The sequence below is a fragment of the Tachypleus tridentatus genome, chromosome 9 (assembly GCF_004210375.1).
Source record: "Tachypleus tridentatus isolate NWPU-2018 chromosome 9, ASM421037v1, whole genome shotgun sequence".
Classification (NCBI taxonomy): Eukaryota; Metazoa; Arthropoda; class Merostomata; order Xiphosura; family Limulidae; genus Tachypleus; species Tachypleus tridentatus.
In genome coordinates this window covers 168,576,585-168,598,851 of record NC_134833.1, presented here as the reverse complement: position 1 = coordinate 168,598,851, position 22,267 = coordinate 168,576,585, and the positions used below count along the sequence as shown (strand labels likewise).

The following is a 22,267-nucleotide window of genomic DNA, read 5'->3' as shown; positions in this document are numbered from 1 at the left end:
TATACTGAAAAAAACCTCTAATGCCACACTGAACGAGGTAGTAAAACAGTGTTGGTTACTGGCTTTACTGAGATGTTCAGCAAGACTGGGGTCAGAATGTTCTACTGAATAACTGAACGAGGTAGTAAATCAGTGTTGGTTACTGGCTTTACTGAGATGTTCAGCAAGACTAGGGTCAGAATGTTCTACTGAATAACTGAACGAGGTTGCAAAGCAGTGTTGGTTACTGGCTTTACTGAGATGTTCAGCAAGACTAGGGTCAGAATGTTTTACTGAATAACTGAACGAGGTAGTAAAACAGTGTTGGTTACTGGCTTTACTGAGATGTTCAGCAAGACTAGGATCAGAATGTTCTACTGAATAACTGAACGAGGTAGTAAAACAGTGTTGGTTACTGGCTTTACTGAGATGTTCAGCAAGCCTAGGGTCAGAATGTTCTACTGAATAACTGAACGAGGTAGTAAAACAGTGTTGGTTACTGGCTTTACTGAGATGTTCAGCAAGACTAGGGTCAGAATGTTCTACTGAATAACTGAACGAGGTAGTAAAACAGTGTTGGTTACTGGCTTTACTGAGATGTTCAGCAAGACTAGGGTCAGAATGTTCTACTGAATAACTGAACGAGGTAGTAAAACAGTGTTGGTTACTGGCTTTACTGAGATGTTCAGCAAGACTAGGGTCAGAATGTTTTACTGAATAACTGAACGAGGTAGTAAAACAGTGTTGGTTACTGGCTTTACTGAGATGTTCAGCAAGACTAGGGTCAGGATGTTCTACTGAATAACTGAACGAGGTAGTAAAACAGTGTTGGTTACTGGCTTTACTGAGATGTTCAGCAAGACTAGGGTCACAATGTTCTACTGAATAACTGAACGAGGTTGCAAAGCAGTGTTGGTCACTGGCTTTACTGAGATGTTCAGCAAGACTAGGGTCAGAATGTTCTACTGAATAACTGAACGAGGTAGTAAAACAGCGTTGGTTACTGGCTTTACTGAGATGTTCAGCAAGACTAGGGTCAGAATGTTCTACTGAATAACTGAACGAGGTAGTAAAACAGTGTTGGTTACTGACTTTACTGAGATTTTCAGCAAGACTAGGGTCAGAATGTTCTACTGAATAACTGAACGAGGTTGCAAAGCAGTGTTGGTCACTGGCTTTACTGAGATGTTCAGCAAGACTAGGGTCAGAATGTTCTACTGAATAACTGAACGAGGTAGTAAAACAGTGTTGGTTACTGGCTTTACTGAAATGTTCAGCAAGACTGGGGTCAGAATGTTCTACCGAATAAAGATTCCAATTGTGTTTGTGTATCAACCAAGGTTCAAAGTTCAATGAATAACTTAACACATGAAAAGCCAAGCAGCCAACTGTAGTTATTTAACTGAAGAGAAAAATACTTCGGTATTGCCATTTTAGCCTAAAACGTAACCAGATAACCAAACAGCATTATTCTATTACATTTTATTGTTTACTCAGCTGGACAACAGAAGAAACACTTCAAGTTTAATTTAATTTAAATGACAGTTTTATGCAAACAATAAAATTTGAATAGGAAAAGCCCAAATTTAACAATTTTGTTTCCTCATGGAAGAACAAGTTAGTTGTGATCACAGATGTAAATAACTGGTTTGTTAGAAGTCAGTTTAAGTATATGATCAGTAATGTTTCTTCACATGAGATACTGAGGTCTGTCATACACACATTAATGAATACAGTATACAAATTAACACGTTTTATCTTTTGTTATTATAAATTTATTTAAGCATTTTACAGTAACCTTAAGAAGAAAACAAATATATAGAATAGAACTTGTAACTGTCTTAACTAACACAATGAATTACAAAATGTGTATTAATTTGCTCTTCCTTACTGCTGTGAAAGTTATCTCCAGATCCACAAACCTAGAACACAAAAAAATCGGTGAAAAAGGTTCTTTTTTTACTAATTTCTGGTAAATGATAAATTAATTTCTAAATATGTCTTTAATAATAAAATATTAAATAATACACATAGAAAGATGTAGAGATTTCTTATATCACTAATTTATTTGACAATTTTTTTAAAATTTTCTCTTGAACACCTGTACAGCAGGATGATCACTAAAATCATTACTTGGTTTGTTAAGTTGTTCCTCAAAGTTAGGTACAACAGGATGATCACTAAAATCATTACCTGGTTTGTTAAGTTGTTCCTCAAACTTAGGTACAACAGGATGATCACTAAAATCATTACCTGGTTTGTTAAGTTGTTCCTCAAACTTAGGTATAGCAAGATGATCACTAAAATCATTACCTGGTTTGTTAAGTTGTTCCTCAAACTTAGGTACAGCAAGATGATCACTAAAATCATTACCTGGTTTGTTAAGTTGTTCCTCAAACTTAGGTACAACAGGATGATCACTAAAATCATTACCTGGTTTGTTAAGTTGTTCCTCAAACTTAGGTACAGCAGGATGATGACTAAAGTCATTACCTGATTTGTTAAGTTGTTCCTCAAACGTAGGTACAACAGGATGATCACTAAAATCATTACCTGATTTGTTAAGTTGTTCCTCAAACTTAAGTACAGCAGGATGATCACTAAAATCATTACCTGGTTTGTTAAGTTATTTTTCAAGCTTCAGATGGGGGAAGTTCAGGTGAATTATTACTTGTGTTAGATATCTCATCCTCTGACTGTTGCTAAAATGAAAATAAATCAACATTAACTGAATAAGAAAAGGTTCTAACAGAAAAGCTCTTTGAACTGTAGAATATTTATTTTCAAGTCTGTAATTACCTTCTGTATATAGTTTACTAGCAGAGCCTGATAATCTATTTGAACTGTAGTTTTAAGGCTAGATCTAATAGTAGTGGTCTGCCTCAAGAATAAAGATGTGGTTTTACTGACAAACATATTGTCTGCATATTGTTTGTTTGAACTTACATTAATGGGTACGTACTCTGAATTCTCCCTCTTTCTTTTACTCAAGAAATATATCAGTAGCACTGGACTCAAATATACAATAAATAGGTTCAGGAGCAGTTCTTCATATATGGTAGTAACTCTAACACGTTCTTTACTGCAAAAGAGAGCATCAAATAAACAGAAATGTAAATCTACCTAAAACATATTTATGTTTGAGAAAATAAATGTGTACACATATATAACCATAAATTTTAAGCCTTAAACAAACCAAATTAAAATTAAACAAAATATGTTGCATATTTTTAAAATGATCATAGGGTGCAAGTTACAACATGGGATTATAAAATGTATCCTAGGTTTTGAGGTGACTGAGGAAGTAGGACCCACAGTGTGATGGGGATACACTGTCTATCAGTCTTAACTTCCAGTTTGCTAGTCTCAAATAAGAAGATTAGAAATTCAGAAAATAGGAGAGCGAGATGTGAGTGTCAATCCCACATCTGTATCACCCTTCATGGCCTGTAGACAGTTATGGGAAGGTGACTGCTCTCCCAAGTTAAAGTAAGAATAAGAAAAACATAAAAAGATGAAAATTAAATAAAATTAAAAATTAATGAATAAAATAAAAGGTAGGAAAAATAAGGTACTACTATTTTGGGGTAAGTAAGATAAAACTTGCTTCTTGAAGTTAGCATTCCTGCCCCTTAATATGGTTGAGGCATTACATCAGTAAAGTGATAGTTTACAGTGACTGTCATGCTTTCATGTGCAGCTCAAGGTGTATGTCTACATAAAGTAGTGCCAAGTTCTTAAATAACCTTATTTGTAACTAAAAATTATTATCAATAATATTTCTTTTATTTTATTTCTATTTATTACAGAATAATTTAATAAGTCTATTTAAAATTTCTTTATTAAATACATCAACTACTAGTTTCAGATCAGTATATCAACATTATCAATAAAATATTGGAACTTGTTACAGTATTTACAATATCTAAATAACTGTGAAGTTGTAATGTTTTTAATATATTGGTATGGTATATTGCTATGTAAGGAGGGTAAACCATGAATTGGAAAATAAAAATCTTTTCTTTTGACAAAAATACTCAAATGCTTGAATACTAATTACCTGATCACACTTTCTTAGACATTCTAGAATAGGTTGGTTGTTGTTTTATTATCCAAAATGTATGTCTTTTATTGTTAATACTTAAATTTTCTATTTTATCAAGTAAAATATTAAGTTATTTATTTAATAATACACCCAGTTGTTTGATAACTGTTTTTACTGAATTGGAAATAAATCTAAATTTAATTGGAGATTTATGTAATTTTGGAATAGCATAAAGAAATGGCAAATCTACATAAGAATTATGTTTAGAAGAAAGTTTATTAAAAGATTTAATGAAATTATTAATTACTATATCTTTTGATTGGTTAAGAAGGTTAAAAGTTTGTGTATTAGTAATTTCTGCATAATCAATGCACAGAACTTTTTATAAATTCTACCAGTATTACAGTTAACTTTATCAATAGGATCTATAACATATTTTTCTTGCAGTTCTTTAATCGTACTTTTAGCTGATTAAATGATAAATCTATATATTTTTTAAATATATGTAGGATAATTTTATTTTTATTTTTTAAGTATATTAAAATTTTATTCTAAAAACCTTCCAGGTGGATAAGCTGTAATATAATTAAGTTTTAAAATATATTCATCAGTATTTTTTTCAAGATGTTTTAGAAGATTATTTTTATTACATTTTGTTGCTATTCTGTATTTAGTTCCTTTTTGATTACTTGACATATTTTATCTTTTATAATATCTAAATTACCAGTAATAATATGTGTATGAAAAATATCAACAAACTATTTTCAAATTTACAAGGTAAATTATTAACATAATCTACATTTAAATTAGCTAAAAACGTTTATAATTATATATTATTGAACCAGTCGAAACTTCATATTTATAACTGATCGTAGGTCTTAAGTTTTTACAAGGAAAATTGTTGTTTATAGATTGATGAATAATTTTAGAAATCTGAAAATCATTGAATATTTTGTCTAAAATTAATTACCAAACATGAAGATTTTACTTTCCATTTCTCTTTTTCAAAACTTGAAACACCATTAACTTTCAGTTGATATTTTATAATTTCTTGTTTTGAATGATCATTTAAAAAGTTATATTTATTTAGTACATTAATTAATATTTTTATTTTGGGAAAATTAAGTTCATAAATCTTTTCAAAATGTAGTTTATGTATACTAATGTTAGTATAAAAACTATTATCTAAACAGAATTCTGAAAAATTAACCCATTTTACTTTATTATTTCCTTTACCTCTAATTTTCTTATGTTTATTAATAGTTATCTATAAAGAAAAAAATTAGCAACACAATAATCATTGCTCAAATTCAAAGTAGTAGAATTATTGAAATCTTGGTTTAATTTAAAAGGATATAATGTTTTTAGTTTTAAAATGTAAAAGTTTTCTCTTTGGAGTCTATTGGTGTCTTCATTAACTATTTCTAATATAGTTATCTTAACCGAGGTAAAAGGATGAATCCTGAAATGTTTCAATTCTGTAGAATTCATTAAATTCTTTTTAACTTAAGATCTATGTAAATTCGTATGTGTTAATAAATAAATTATATTTTTTATTTTACAAAATGAATTAGTGTAAGTAATAGGGTGAAAAGTATATTTATACTGTTATGAAAATATACTTATTGAAAACTAGGCAAATTCATATTTTACTTTAACTTACGGATATATTGATGATTTAATAAATAATTCTAAAATATATAATGTTATTGACACCACTTATCCAACAGAATTAGAAATTGAAAATCCTTCAATTTCTAATACAGATACACATTATTTAGATTTAGAAACTAAAGTAATTGATGAAAAGGATATAAATATTTTTGACAAAAGAATATATTTTGATTTTTCCAATTTATGGTTTAACCTCCTTACATAGAAATATGCCATACACATCTATTGTAAACATTTTAACTTTGCAGTTATTCAGATATCGTAAAATTTGTAATAAATTATATCTTATTAATAATGTTGATATATGATACAAAAATTAATAGATAATATATTTAATAAAGAAACTATAAATAAAATACGAGAAATATTACTGATAATTATTTTTAGTTAAAATAATTAAATAGTTAAAATGTACAACTTGAGCTGCATATAAAAGCACAACAGTCACAGTAAACTATCGCTTTACTGACGTTGCATTAATTAGTGCCTCTACTATACTAGGGGCAGGAATGCTAACTTCAAGAGTTAAGTTTTATCTTACTTACTCCCAAATGACAGTACCTTATGTTTCATTTTATTTTATTTATTTTTCATCTTTTTATGTTTTTATTATTTTTACTTTAACTTGAGAAAGCAAAACTGTCTACAGGCAGTGAAAGGTGATATAGATGTGGAATGTCGTGGGCTTGAGCACCCACATCTCACTCTCCTAATTTCTAAATTTCTAATCTTCTTATATGAGACCAGTGAACTGGAGGGTAAGACTGAGAAACAGTGTATCTCCACTGCAATGTGGATCCTACTTCTTCAGTCACCTCCAAAACCTAGGATACATTTATAATTCCACATTTTAACTTGTACCCTGAGATCTTTTCAAAATGTGCAACATATTTTGTTTAATTTTCATGTGTTTTGTTTATGGCTTAAAAGTTTATGGTTATAATTAATCAGAGGTTGGGATTTGCTGTTTTTAATGCAGTCGTTCCTCATGATTTATTTGGCTTCGTTTGGATGTAATTATTTAATTTCACAAATTATGTGTGCGTGTGTGTTAAAAAAATACATACACTACTGGCCAAAATCTTAAGGCCAATGAACATAAAGAAAAAATATGCATTTTGCATTGTTAAACTCAACCACTTATTTGAGTAGAGCTTCGAAAGATGAAAATAAGAAAAGGGAAAATAAAAATAACCTTTTTAGCATTTAGTAGGAAAAATGTGAACACTATAAAATTAGCCTAAATACTAGCTAGTCAAAAGTTTAAGACCATACTGAAATGAAGCATTAATTGGTAAACACAAAACGAAACTTAGTCATTTATGTTCAAACATTAGTGTTGTCAACATCTCCCACTGTCAATCTATGTCACGTTGTAAAAACGTGGCAAAGGCTAAAAAGTTGACAGAGTTTGAACATGGCAGAATTGTTGAGCTGCAAAAGCAAGGTCTCTTTCAACGTGCCATCACTGGTGAGATTGGGTGTAGTGAAACTGCTGTTGCAAATTTCTTAAAAGACCCTGAGGGATACGGAAAGAGAATCTCAAGTGGTCGGCCCAAGAAAATTTCACTGGCATTGAGCAGGAGGTTTCAATGGGTTGTTTGGCAAGACACCAGCCAATCGTTGAAACAGATTAAGGCCCTTACAGATGCAGAATGCAGCTCAAGAACAACAAGATGGCATCTACAAGAGAAAGGCTTTAAAAACTGTAAACGTCTTCAAAAGCCACGCCTCCTTCCACATCACGAAACAGCTCGGTTAATCTTTGCTGAGAGGTGTAGAAAAGTGGAAGAAGATTTTGTTCTCTGATGAGAAAAATTTAACCTGGATGGTCCAGATGGCTTCCAATGTTACTGGCACAATAAGAATATTCCACTGGAGACATTTTCTATATGACACAGTGGAGGAGGTTTCATCATAATCTGGGGTGCTTTCTTCTTCCATGCAACAATGGAGCTTCAGGTTATATAGGAGCATCAAACAGCATTTGGCTATATTGGCATGTTGGAGGGAGCATCCTTATTGACTGAATGCCCTCACTTGTGTGGAAATGACTGGATCTTTCAGCAAGACAACATTGCAATCCACAATGCCTGCAAGACAAAGGACTTTTCATGGCGAATAACGTGATTCTTTTGGACCATCCAGCATGTTTGCCTGAACTGAACCCCATTGAAAATGTTTGGGGGTGGATGGAAAGAGAAGTCTATAGAAGTGGACGTCAATTCCAAATAGTGCATGATCTTCGTGAAGCCATCTTCACCACTTGGAATAACATTCCAGCCAGCCTTCTGCAAACACTTATATCGACCATGCCAAAACGAATGTTTTCAGTTATTCACAATGATGGCCATGCAACTCATTACTGAGGCCTCTTGTTGGGCATTTCCTACCCTGTTCAGGACTTCTTTTTGGTATGGTCTTAAACTTTGACCAGTTAGTATTTAGGCTAATTTCATAGTGTTCACATTTTCCGTATTAAATGCTAAAATTGTTTTATTTTTATTTTCCATTTTCTTATTTTCATTTTCTAAGCTTTACTCAAGTAAGTGGTTGAGTCTAACAATGCAAAATACATATTGTTTCTTTATGTTCATTGGCCTTAAGATTTTGGCCAGCAGTGTATGTAATGATTCAAAAGCTTCTGAATGCCATTTCTATAAAATTTTTGGGGTTTGGAGGAAAAGAATGTAGAGAGAGCAGTTTTGACATTTTCAAGTGTTCCAAGCTCTTTTCCATCAAACTTTAGAATAGATGATAATCAGATGGGGCAAGGTCTGCAGAATAAGGAGGATGTGGAAGATTTTCCCAGTCTACTTCTTCAATCTTTGCAGATGTGATCCTTGCTGTATGGGGCCGTCCATTATCCTGGTGTAACACAACACCTTTACAACTGATCAAAGCAGGCCTCTTTTCTTTCAGTGCAACATTTAAGTGTTCTTACTGTTGACAGTAAAAGTCTAATGTAATTGTTACATTGAGTGGCAGCAACTCAAAAAGTGGATCACACCAACAGTATACCACCAAATGCTTAACAAGACTTTCCTTGGGTGAAGGTCCATTTCGGGCTGTGCTTTAGCCAGTTTACCTGCACTAAGCCATTGTCTATGGTGCTTAACATTTTTATAATATATTCATTTTTCTTCTCCAGTCACCAACCTGTCCAAAAAGGTGAGTTATGTTTATGAGAGCGCAGATAAGTGCAAATGTCCACTCTTGCTCTTAGGTTGGCTTATGTCAAATTAAGCTTCTATACTAGTTCTTCAACTGTTACAGCACAATCTTCACTAAGTGCAGCCAGCAGCAAGTCATCATTAAACTCAACAGGACAACCTGAACATGGCACATCAATTAAGCTGTAGTTACCTGAACTGAACTTCTGAAACCACCTTTGACATTTTCTTTCATTGAGAGATTCCGCACCATAAACACTTTGAATATTTTGTGTAGTTTCTGCTGCACTATTGCATTGTGTTTAAACTCATAAAGCATTATATGTCTAATATGCTCCTCAGACACATCCATCTTCATAAGGGTTTATTTGATTAATGATCTGAAAAAAGTGAAGTTGGGTTAGTTTCTTTTATTTGTCTGAACATTTTTATGCATGTTCTACTATATATGTTAGTCATAAAAGCCTTCTACAAAGACAGAAATGATGATGGCTTTCTGTATTACATTTTTGGACTTTACTTATGGGATGACTTTATATGTGTATATATAGATACACAGGCGTGCATGCACAAAAGAAAGATATGAACACCTACTGTGATAACCATCTGATGAATATTGACTTTATTGTAGGTAAGAATTTATTATATATACATATATGAAATGAATGATTACTAAAAATACATAACAAATTACTAAAACGTGCTTTTTTGTACAGATTTTTCACACTATAACTTTAATATGTACTGAAATTATATTTTTAAACATTACAAGTCTTTTGTTGACAAATGAGTCTGAATTTTTAATTAAGTATTTTTATGAGAATTTGTTCATGATATGGAATCAAAATGTTGACTTATTTGAGTGCAGAATGTTTCATGCTAAGATTAAAAATACTTCAACTGAAAATTCTCAAACATACTACATAAATATTACTTTTTTTTCCAGAATTTTTTCATGTTTTCTCTCACTCTGTGAGGGAATTGGTCAATTGGACTGACCTTGTAACCACCATAAAGTGAACACCAACAAACATAAAACAAACAATCCTCACTCCTGTTTACATGACACAGTTGAAAGCAAATAACTTGTAAGTATGATCATACAGTGCAATTAACAGAACTTTCATGTACAAAGATGTATGACTGTTTACAATATATTCCTATACAAAATCTGGACTGATCCAATAAATGTAGTATGTATTTGATGTTAGTTATCCTCCTCATGTGGTTAGGATTAAACAGTATAGGTGTAAAAGTAAATGCTTACAAATATACGTATCATTACCATTTACTCATAAATGCTTAATTTTCAGCTGTGTTTGTCAAAACATAAAACAGTTGATAAAAACTGTATAGAAAAACAATGATAGCATTTGGTATTGTTAGAAACAAACATAAGCAAGACTTCCAGGGCATTAGGTACTGTTAGAAACACACATTCAGCAAGATATCCATGGCATTAGATATTGTTAGAAACAAACATCAGCAAGATCTCCATGGCTTTAGGTATTATTAGAAACAAACATGAGCCAGATCTCTATGGCATTAGGTAGTGGTAGAAACAAATGTCAGCATGATCTCAATGGCATTAGGTAGTGTTAGAAACACACATTCAGCAAGATCTCTATGGCATTAGGTAGTGGTAGAAACAAATGTCAGCATGATCTCAATGGCATTAGGTAGTATTAGAAACACACATTCAGCAAGATTTCTATGGCATTAGGTAGTGTTAAAAACAAACATCAGCAAGATCTCTATGGCATTAGGTAGTGGTAGAAACAAATGTCAGCATGATCTCAATGGCATTAGGTAGTGTTAGAAACACACATTCAGCAAGATTTCTATGGCATTAGGTAGTGGTAGAAACAAATGTCAGCATGATCTCAATGGCATTAGGTAGTGTTAGAAACACACATTCAGCAAGATTTCTATGGCATTAGGTAGTGTTAGAAACACACATTCAGCAAGATTTCTATGGCATTAAGTAGTGTTAAAACAAACATCAGCAAGATTTCTATGGCATTAGGTAGTGTTAAAACAAATATCAGCAAGATTTCTATGGCATTAGGTAGTGTTAAAAACAAGCATCAGCAAGATCTCTATAGCATTAGGTAGTGACAAACAAACATGAGCCAGATCTCCATGGCACTAGGTATAGTTAGAAACAAACATCAGCAAGATCTACATAGCACGAGGCATTGTTAGAAACAAACGTTAACGAGATCTCCAAAAATTTATAGGAGGTACCAGTAATTAAAGAGGATGTACATAAGACTTCTGTAGGATCCATTACTATTTGTAATATCTTTATTTGTATACTCAGTATAGCAATTTTAAACATACCTTCACACAACAAACACAGTTGCTGTTCATTAGATATGAAATGTTAATGTAATTAGTTATAAGCCAGGGCTGAAAACCCTACCCATGTGTTTACACTTGCCCCAAACAATATTTTCCAATGAAATGATAAATTAAGATAAAGATTTTAAAACTGTTCCTCTTTGTTTAAAACATTATACTTTCCTAAATCAAACATATTTGCTAATATAATGATTAAATATCAGTGAGTGAGTTTTAAAAAAAGATTTTAAAATGCCATTTCTTATACACTCGAAAGAAAAGTGTGGTAACATATTTGGTGGCCCAGAAGTATGGACCCATAGGGAAAGTAAACATTATTTTCTTAAAGTTAAACAAATTCACTTCTATTGTCAGTTGTTAATGGCCTGCAATTTAAATAATAAATAAGAAAAAGTGTGATTTTTCTCTATTAGTTCAGACATTTTGGATACCCAGTATATTAAATATTATCACATACACATATTTTAAAATAAATTGCTTTTAATTAATAAACAACCTTTGAAATTCACATACAATTATATAGATTTGGTCTTTCCATTTTAGATAAAAAATTACTTAAGAATAGATATCTTAATAATATAAACCAAAACATTACAGCATACGTTTCAGGATGTACAGGATAACCCTCCTCATTGTACTCTACCACTTCATATGATTCTTGTAAAGTTTTATCAATATATTGTCGTAGTAGTTTTGGCCGGTAAACCAAAAATTCAATACCAAATGTTGCTACTCTACGGTTCAAAATAACACCTCCAGCTGCTTTTGTGAAACCTAGTAGTAATACAGTTATAGAAAAATGGCTTCAGAAAACACTAACACACAAAGTATTATCTCAATTCCTTGAACAAAATATAAACAGTTATATCACTGATTTTCAACTTATTTCAACCATGATGAAGAGTGCATGAATTGTTTACAGAATTTATAAACAGTTATATCATTGATTTTCAACTTATTTCAACCATGATGAAGAGTGCATGAATTGTCTACAGAATTTATAAACAGTTATATCATTGATTTTCAACTTATTTCAACCATGATGAAGAGTGCATGAATTGTTTACAGAATTTATAAACAGTTATATCATTGATTTTCAACTTATTATTTCAACCATGATGAAGAGTGCATGAATTGTCTACAGAATTTATAAACAGTTATATCATTGATTTTCAACTTATTTCAACCATGATGAAGAGTGCATGAATTGTCTACAGAAATTATTCCTGGTGGATGCAAGCCATTGCAGACTGCACGCCATTTCCTTTCTAAGTTTTAATGTAATGTTCTAGCTAGTTACAGCTTATTTATGTAAGCATAATTTTACCATTTATATTTAATTACTATTATTTTCTAATAAAGTTTCTTTCAAAATTCTAGGAGCTGGGGAAATTACCTCCACTGCCCCCATCTTGTAGATACTCATGCAAATATGTGATACCTTTTCTACATTAACCTCTTCCTTCAGATTTAAAACAAGCCTACACACAGTCATGTAGAGAAACATTCTCTGTTACTAAAGAACTTTAGAATTGTATGATCTATACAAGATTTTTTATACATCCCACATTTTATATTTTTAACAGCTCTGAAAGGCAAAAACTTTGAAACCCATTGCATTACATAGGTTCAGCAGAAAGCCATACACAACATTCCCTTTTTGCACTCATATCACCAGTATATGGTTCAATGAACTGTGAAAACCAAGTGCAACCTGTGATTGAATATCAGAACTGGTTGAAGAGCATTACTAACAAGCTATAATTGTATCCAAACTTTCTCTCAAAGTCATTAGAAGTACACATTTGCACTCTAGTACACCAACAGTTGTCTTGTCTGTATCATTCATAGAATATTTGTTGATTATTTGAAAAATCAAAGTAAACCATCTACATTTTAGTTTCTTGAATATCATTACGTGACTATGTATAAGTAAATATTCTTTGATTGTTAATAATTATTTTAGAAATATATTTTGAATGGCATATCCAGTTGAAATGTATTCACAAATTAACCTACCACCTACATTAAAAAAAACGTTTATAAAGTTACCTGTTCCTATTTAAGTTGTACTGGTTCCATTGAAAGAACACTGTTCAAAACTATCTTTGTACAAAATGTAGGATTTAATGTTTAAAATATTTAGCTGTTTTTCCTCTGTGTATCAAGTTTAATTCATCATAATATTTTCTATAACAAAGGTAAATAAAGCCTTACCGATGATTAAGAATAGAATATTGATAACAATGATGATGAAAAGGATGGTGAAGTTGTGGTGATATTTCAATGTATGTAGAACAGGCAAAGAACCACGAAAACCAGCTTTATGGTAATCTTCTAGTTTGATAAGTTTGCAAGATAAACTGTCTTTTATGCACTGAAAACAAGAAACATTATTTGACTACTCAAAAAAATCATGACACTAAACATGCTATTAAATCAATCCATAAGTTAATGATTTATTCTTATGTTAACAATTCACAAAATTATGAACTATGCAGTAAACTTATATTAAAGGTGAACAATAACTTATATACAATCAAGAGGTAAATAATTCAGAAATAAACATTTTCAAGAAACAACACATAACTGTTAAACATGACTTGCTTCGAAATTAATGTTTGTTACCTGTTCAAAAATGTACAATACCAGACCATGCTGTTAAATATTCTATATCAAGAAAGAATAACATATTCTAGTAAACAGTTACTTATAAATGAATATTCTTCTCATGAGAGTAAGTCGTTTATGATGCATCAACATATTAAATGACAGAGCAGTTTTTCACCACTAATTCATATTAATAATTCTATCAATAAATAAGTTACCATCTTCAACTGGCAAGCCTAACTATGTAACGATTTTCATTGAAAACTTTGGTCCCCTTACATCAGTTATAAAAGCTATTCCAATAACAAAAAAGTTACCACTAACATCCTCAACTATCATGTCTAATTATGTAAAGAAATGAATTCTTTAGACTCATTTATAAAAGATATTCCAATAACAAGAAAGTTACTACTAACATCCTCAACTATCAAGTCTAATTATGTAAAGAAATAAATTCTTTAGACTCATTTATAAAAGATATTCCAATAACAAGAGAGTTACCACTAACATCCTCAACTATCAAGTCTAATTATGTAAAGAAATAAATTCTTTAGACTCATTTATAAAAGATATTCCAATAACAAGAAAGTTACCATCAGCATCCTCAAGAGGTGTTTTTTTTAACAGCTTTCCAGCCCGAAATACCAAATATTTTAAAGTTAATATTTTCAATCTTTTATGATATTTTGAATGGATCTGCTTAAGAAAGGAAAAAATTTAAACTGTCAATAATTGTACAGAGTTTGGTAAATGTATATTAAATTCAGTATTTTTCTTGCTATGCTTTATAGGACTTTTGAGCTATTACATGACACAATGCTACATTTCATTAACTGTCACACTTTTTACATCATTTGAAGTTAAAATAGAAATATTTCTAATGAAAGGTAAATAAAATACATACTGTACACTTGCAATGCATGAAACAAACACAACGGTCCTTAGGTTTCAAAACAGCTTGTCTTTCAGCCACGTGTTCCACATTTTCACTTCTAAGCTTCACTGAGATGTCAGATTTTATTACATTAACATTAGAAAACTGAATAATAATTGGTAAGTCAGTCAAACAATACAACATAATTCAGAACTAGCCCTGATCCAGAAACAGATAATCTGTTATTCAATAGTAGGAATATAAATGTTGTACAGTAGTGAACACTTATTGATAATTTATAAATGGCTTTTTCCTTCTGACATTTTCTACACACATGTACATATAACTGTCACCAGTGGTGTGCTTACAGAATATATCACTGTTTAAGTGTATTAAAAAGATGATTTATTATGTAAGAAACCACAAAGAACAACATTAATAAATTTTGAAAAAGACTGTGATGGTTATTTTTCAGTAATAACTCCACTATAACCACTAGTACCCAGCAAAGTTATACTTACTAATCAGTTGAAATACAGTGTAATTTATAATTTAAACACTGCTTTCTGAGCATCTCATAAACTAGTTGGTCTAATATTACCAGAGGCACACAATGTTATCATAGCTTATCCACCAGAAAGTATCTTTAGTCTCTGTTGGGATGTTCTGTTACATTCATGGGTGCTACACTACAAACTTTGCTCATTTTGCACTGTAACTGTAATATGTGAAATTCTTAGCACATATTTCTTTTCTTAAAGTACTAAGCAGGTGTAGCTATCCATATTCTTTGCACCTGAACAACTCTCTGGTACTAGACTTGTTTTTTACAGTTCCCCAACTAGGCTACGTAAGGAATTTGAAACTGATAAAATATAACATTAAATAGTTTTAACTACTTTTAAACCCTCACATTAATAACATGTTATCATATAAAAATGACCAGGTATTTAAACAAGTGATAGGAGTTTCAATGGGACCTATCTATTCCACTTGTTTTATAAATTTATACCTTTATTTTATTATCAGAATAGGTTTACTGAAAACTACTTAAACCCAGACATTTCTGCTTTTACCTACAGATATATAGATGAGTTAATTAGTATAAAAATTCTGAGATAAGTAATGTTATTAAAACTATTTATACACTAGAATTAGAAACAGAAAATACTATACTTTCTAATCTAGAGGCACATAGTTTAGAATTATAAATTAAAATAACTGAAAATGATATCCATATAAATATTTTTGATAAAAGAAAATATTCTTTGATAGATTGTTTAGGCAGAGTATTCATGATGAAACTTTTGCAGAATGGACGGCAACTGCCTGTTGTGAAGACATAGTGTGGAGGATGATGTTTAGAAAGTCGTCCACCTTGAAGACAAAAGGCGGAAGACTTGAAACATCATCCTCTACATTCGTGTGTCCACAACAGGCAGTTGCCGTCCATTCTGCAAAGTTTCATCAAAGAAAATATTTTTATTTTCCAGTATATGGTTTACACTGTGTTAATAGTAATGTATCATATCCTTCTATTATAAACATTATATTGAAATACTGATGCTAAAAGTAATATTTAATGGATATAATAAAGAAACTGAATAAAATTATCAAAATATTCTGTGGAAATTATAAGAATATATCAAATAAATGTAAAAAAAGCAAAAATTAAGAAAATTTTACTGAAGGTTCCTGTTAAGTACATTTAGTTGTTAACAGGATAAGTTAAACAAGTTGAAACTATTTTATAACAATGCACACATTATCACATATAAAGGCTTGTTTACAGTCTGAGAACTGGTAGTTACAGTAGATGTAATGGATTGTAATTGGGAGTTATCGTAGTTAGTTTAGATAATTGGTTGGGACCCTTTATACTAGTATAATTTATCTACTGGTATACTAATTAGTGCTTTACCACCATAATGGGGTCTGAAATGCAAACTTACTTACCCCCAAGTGGTAGTATTTTACTATTATTACTTCTTCCTTACTTTGGAGAGCAGTCACCAACTGTCTGCAGGCAGTGAAGGGTGACATAGATCTGGGACCTTGTGGGCTTGAGCACCCACATCTCACTCTCTAACCTCTGTTTTCTTTTATTATTATTTATGAATTTCTCCATGTGAGACTGGTGAATGAAAGTTAAGACTAATAGATGGTCTGTCCCCACCAATATGCAAGTCCTACTTCACCTCTTGGCCCAGCGTGGCCAGATGATTAAGGCTCTCTACTCGTAATCTGAGGGTCGCAGGTTCAATCCCTGTCACACCGAACATGCTCACCCTTTTAGCCGTGGGGGTAGTATTTGTTGGTAAAGTGTAGTCCAAGAGTTGACAGTGGGTGGTAATGCCTAACTGCCTTCCCTCTAGTCTTACACTGCTAAATTAGGGATGGCTAGTGCAGATAGCCCTCGAGTAGCTTTGTGAGAAATCCAAAACCAAACCAAACCTACTTCACCTCCAAAAACTAGGGTAAATTTAATATCCCACATTATAGCCTGTACCCTGGTAACCCTTTTGATTTGTACAGTTTTTTTTATTTTGTTTGGGCTTACTTTTATTTATAATCATTATCAGATGTTTGGATTTGTCATTTTTAATGCAGTTCTTCCTTTTGATTTTGTTTCATTTTACATGACTGTTCTGTATTAATACACTCTCTCTGTATATATGTATATTCTGTTTCATGTCAGTATCACACTCATGCATGACTTTGTTGTACCATGACAAATAACGTCATTTGAACCAAACATCTCCCCTTCAACAACTATCAAAATGTGCTTACTTCAGTAGCAATCTTTTCTAAATGGCAGCTTGACTGCATAATGAAAAACTGTTATAAATTGACGATGATTCAACAAGATTTGTCATCTTCAGATACAAACACCTCTGGTTTTAAATCTGCCTTCTATAACTGTTGGAATACCATTTTCAGGTTTACAATCCCAGATCAAATGTGCAACCAATCACCAAGTCTCTTCAGTGTGAGCTTTGTTAGCTTCTCCAAAGTTAAAAGCAGGTTACAAACATAGAAAAGTATAACATGAAACTAATCTTTCATGTTGAAAACAGTTTCACGTTGGCTCTTGACTCGAAGCTCAATTTGCCAGTATCCAGGTTAAATGTGGTGAATTAATGTGCTGCTTAAAATAAATCCAAACATTCATCTATTCATAATAATGAAAAGACATCGATTCAAGTTGTACCACATTCATCATAGCTACTTTCTTCTTGAAATTCACAAGTGTGGACCACCTACAACTCTTTCCTTTCCTATAGCATTTGCTATAATTTGGTGGTGGCTACTTTCCCATATTTCCAGGAGTGTTCAGATGGGCATGCATCACCTGTATCTATGTAATGGTTGTTTCACCCAGTCAGCCATCTGGTTCCACAAATACGTTAGCATATTTAGCCAACAAGTGTCTGAGTTGTTGGTGCTCTGAGTCTAGACTGCTTAGAAAAGCCTCAGCTACAGACATCATATATGTTGGTAACCATGTATTAGTTACATGTTGGTAACCATGTGTTAGTTACAAATGAGGCACAATAGACACAAACCTACCATTACCTCCAGTCCAATCACTTCACCCACCATGCAGCAAAAACCTAAACAACCTATTATCCATAACTGTAAAACAACAAGGTTTCTCTTTTCCTTATACAGCCTGAACAAAAGCTGGGTATTATCACAGCACCAATGCACTAGACTTCACTCAAGAATACCAGTTTTGTACTTGGGAGGTACTATGACTTTCTCTCAACATACTCTATAAGGTCCATTATTCCTGTGTTCAGTCTGACCATCAATGGACAACTTTCCCATGAACTTTGACTGGTAGATAGAACTGAATGATAAGTTTCATCTCAGAAATACCAATGACTACATTTGTCCAGTGACCAATGCATCAAAAATACAGTACTGCAGAGATGCCAACTATTTCAAATGACTGAGTGTAATGATTATAGACAGAGCCGTACAGATATCGTTCAACCACTGGATACAGTTTTGAGTAATCCATGTCTGTGGATCCATCTGTGGCTAAACTGTAAACACTGTTAGTAAGTATACTTGAAATCATTTTGTCATCTTCATAACTCAACATTTGTACAATGGCTGTAGTTTTGGTTCTAGCACAGCCATATTTTTTTGCTATATCAGAGCCTGGGAACATTTTTCTGAATAGATGTCCTGCATGACAAGCTACAGCTAGGGGTAAATTATGAGCAATGACGAATTGTGTGAAAATCACTTCTGCATTTATGGTTTTATATTCTGAATTCTTACTCATAAATGTCGTTATCTGCATAGTTTTTGTCTTTGCCACAGCCTTTTGTTGGTGAGATGCCAATTTTATATGTCTGGAACAATCGTTTATTCCTATATGCACCACAGAAAAATCGATGTGACAAACTGTACAAAACGCATGATTGTCACTGACTTTTGATGCAATGTCTGGATATTTTGCACTATATTCTTTCCTAAATTTTTGATTCACACTTTTAGTCCTTGTAGATTTGCCAGCCCTCCCGCTAGTACAGCAGTAAGTCGACGGACTTGCAATGCTAAAATCAGGGTTTGATTCCCCTTGGTGGGCTCAGCAGATAGTCCGATGTGGCTTTGCTGCAAGAAAACATACATACATACATAGATTTGCCAGAAACAAGACAATCTGGTGAATGAGGCCTCTTTTTTTTTCTGTCTTATAAACGATCACATTGGTGTTTCTATGCCGCTTAGAAATCGAGAAATATCCATCTAAGCGAGTGCTGATTGACTGACAAGCACTGATAACATAACTATGGATTCCCCCACGTACCCAGTATGGAGAAGCACCACACTCAAACTATTGGTAGACATCAGAGATACAAATATTTTTCATTATTTCAAGCACAAACATGATTATTGCAAGTAGCCATTTGGACTATGTCTTTTATTTATTATCAAAATTTATTTGTATCTCACTAGAACTTTTCACCCCTTTCAAGCCCTTTCACTTTATTGTATAGGCCTATATAATAATTTAGGAGTTGCAACAAGTTGTAATATTTGTCTGTATGAGCATATAGTCATAATGTATACACTAAAATTGTAATGATTACACTCAAATCGTAATGGTTGACACCTTTACAGTAGAAGAGCCACATCTTCATTTATATCTAATTTGCTTGCATTTCACAAAGTATTTAATTCAGAGTCATGATAAACCACTAGATCTATCAGTGTTCAGACTACTCATTTATCAATTAGGAATTCTACCTCTTGCCCTTATACTCTTGAAACTCACTTATCACAAGAGAGTTGAGCTGGCCAACAAACATATTTGTGCAAGCTGTGATCACAGCCACCCTAGTCAGTTGCCAGATGCAACTTGAGCTCTGTTAGTTTCCTTGAACTATAACTACTTTACCATCTAATATGTTGGCTTTTCTGCTGAGCTGTCACTCAAAATCAATAGTCTTGTCTACCTTGCTTATTGGTAAATCACTTAAATGTTACCCAACACAGCACAGGTAAAGCAAACATTTCGATCATCCTTTCCGAGCTGATGCACATATACAGGCATCATTGGCACAGGCAATAAGAGGATCAGGAAAGTCCTATCTATTTATTGGATACAAGTGTGGTTGTCTCACAGTGCTGGGATGTGTGGATGGTGTTAAAACTTCAACATGCTTGAGATTGGCATAATACGGTTGCCCAAGAAAAGTGGTCTGTTTAAGGTGTGACCACTGCAAGCTGATTTCCTGTCTTGCAACTTGTTTTAAGTTACAGCTTCATGCCATATTGCTACAGAAACAGCCTCAACAAAGGTGAGAATATCTCTCATACCTACGTAGTACTACATTCTTTCAGTGGGTAGCCCTTCCACAGACTGGCCAATGAGGTGTAAATGGGTACTGTTGATCCATGTAGGCACACACATGCTCTTTATGGTATTTCTCTTTTGAGTCTTGTACTCAAGTTAAGGAATAGCTCAGTGATACACTGGGTTGAACATTCAACACAATTAAACAATGTTTACCATCCTAAAATTGCTACCTGATTCAAGGGTTTGATGGAGACTGGAGCCAGACTCAGGTCAGACATTGCTCTGTAGATCAACCATTCCATGCCTGACACACTTCAAACCTTTATTTGCTGCACTCTTGAATGTAAGTGTAGTTATATGTTTGTCTTACTCATATCACAGCTTGAACATTCCTTTCATGGCCTTTTGGACCCCACCTGACCAACATTTCCTTGATGTCAGGATCTACTGATCACCACCTGACCAAGGTTTCCTTGATGTTACAATCTCTTGGCCACTACTTGGTCAAGGCTACAATGACCTACTATATTCATGGACTTTGATTGTTATAAGGGTAGATAATCCTTGGGTCCAGAGTGTTAAAGGAGTAAGTCGCTATCTGCAATTTATATATTAGCTCTGCATTATCCACTCTTCTGTAATCCACTTAGAGAAGCTCACCACTGCTCCATAGCCTATTAGATGGTTACTATCTAACCTGTTGATGAAACAGTTTCTGTTGGTAGACATTTTCCATCAGTGGCATCTCGAGTATTACCTTGATAATCTTGGTTGGTTTTAAACAAAGTTGAAGTTGGATGGTACTCTACCTAAAAAATGTCTAGGAATACTATTTAGAGTGGTCCATTCAGTCTCAGTCTTCAAATGCTCAATCATGTACAATCTTTACTTGTTTGTGTTTTCCTGGCACTGAGGTTTATCCTCAAGGAAAGAGCACAAGCAGCCTTCCCGTGTACAACAGACATTGGTAGTTCTTCTTCCAGAGTTATCAGATGCAATTAGATAGAAATCACAGACCTTTGTAGCATTATTGAAAGTCCAATATCCAGAAGAGGATTTCTTTTGTCCTTGAAAATCCTTTCATACAATTGTTTTTCTTCATCTACTTCCTTATTATTTTGGTCATAAGTCTTTTAAGTAGTGTAAAATACCATTTTGAACAGTATAAAGCCCTTTTGAACTGAGTTTTTTAGAATACCCAACTTTATGAGAATAAAAATTTCTGTTTAAGAAAACAAACTTTTAAAACAAATTTCATAATAATTTAAGTAACTAAAATAAATAAAGTGTTCCCAACGATTAAAACAATGCATTATAATCTTTATAAGTAACTTGTACTCATTACCGAGTTGATTTTAGCTTTATTTAGGTTTACAACTTTGATCACAAGTTTATATTACTACATGCAAAAATTTAAGAATGGAGCATATGGATCACTATCTTTAAAAAATACTTTGCTACTCACCTGTGCAAACAATGTTGTCATTAATATCCATTGATCCAAGCTGAACAAACAATAATAATACTTTCTTACTCTGAGGAGGAATAAACACTGAAACTTCTGAGCTGTCAGACACTCCCTCACTACACTGGACAGCTTTAGCAGTGAAACGAGCCTCAACCAAGCCAGTGTTTAGAACATGCACATGTATCTGACTTATACCAGCTGTACTCAAAGTCACTATGGCAATCAACTGTGCAAAATAACTGAAACATAGAGTTAGTTATAG

At 32.7% G+C, this 22,267-nt stretch overlaps 1 protein-coding gene across 1 annotated transcript; it reads right to left on the bottom strand.

Annotated features, from left to right (window-relative positions):
- Window positions 1-1,774: 1,774 nt before the first annotated feature.
- LOC143226911 (uncharacterized) lies at window positions 1,775-22,238 on the bottom strand. The gene is made up of 7 exons (XM_076458461.1): window positions 22,003-22,238; window positions 14,750-14,847; window positions 13,453-13,612; window positions 11,838-12,009; window positions 2,926-3,061; window positions 2,593-2,681; window positions 1,775-1,901 (listed from the first exon to the last, which is right to left on the bottom strand). Exons 1-6 carry the CDS (start codon window positions 22,031-22,033, stop codon window positions 2,613-2,615), a joined length of 666 nt encoding a protein of 221 aa, XP_076314576.1. The 5' UTR covers window positions 22,034-22,238; the 3' UTR covers window positions 1,775-1,901; window positions 2,593-2,612.
- Window positions 22,239-22,267: the final 29 nt, after the last annotated feature.

Coding starts and splice junctions, on each gene's coding strand:
- LOC143226911 (XM_076458461.1), bottom strand. CDS start 22,033: ATGGATATTAATGACAACATTGTTTGCACAG. Junction 14,848..22,002: donor TGACAACATTGTTTGCACAG/GTGAGTAGCAAA, acceptor CTGACATCTCAG/TGAAGCTTAGAAGTGAAAAT. Junction 2,682..2,925: donor CAGAGTACGTACCCATTAAT/GTAAGTTCAAAC, acceptor TTTTCATTTTAG/CAACAGTCAGAGGATGAGAT.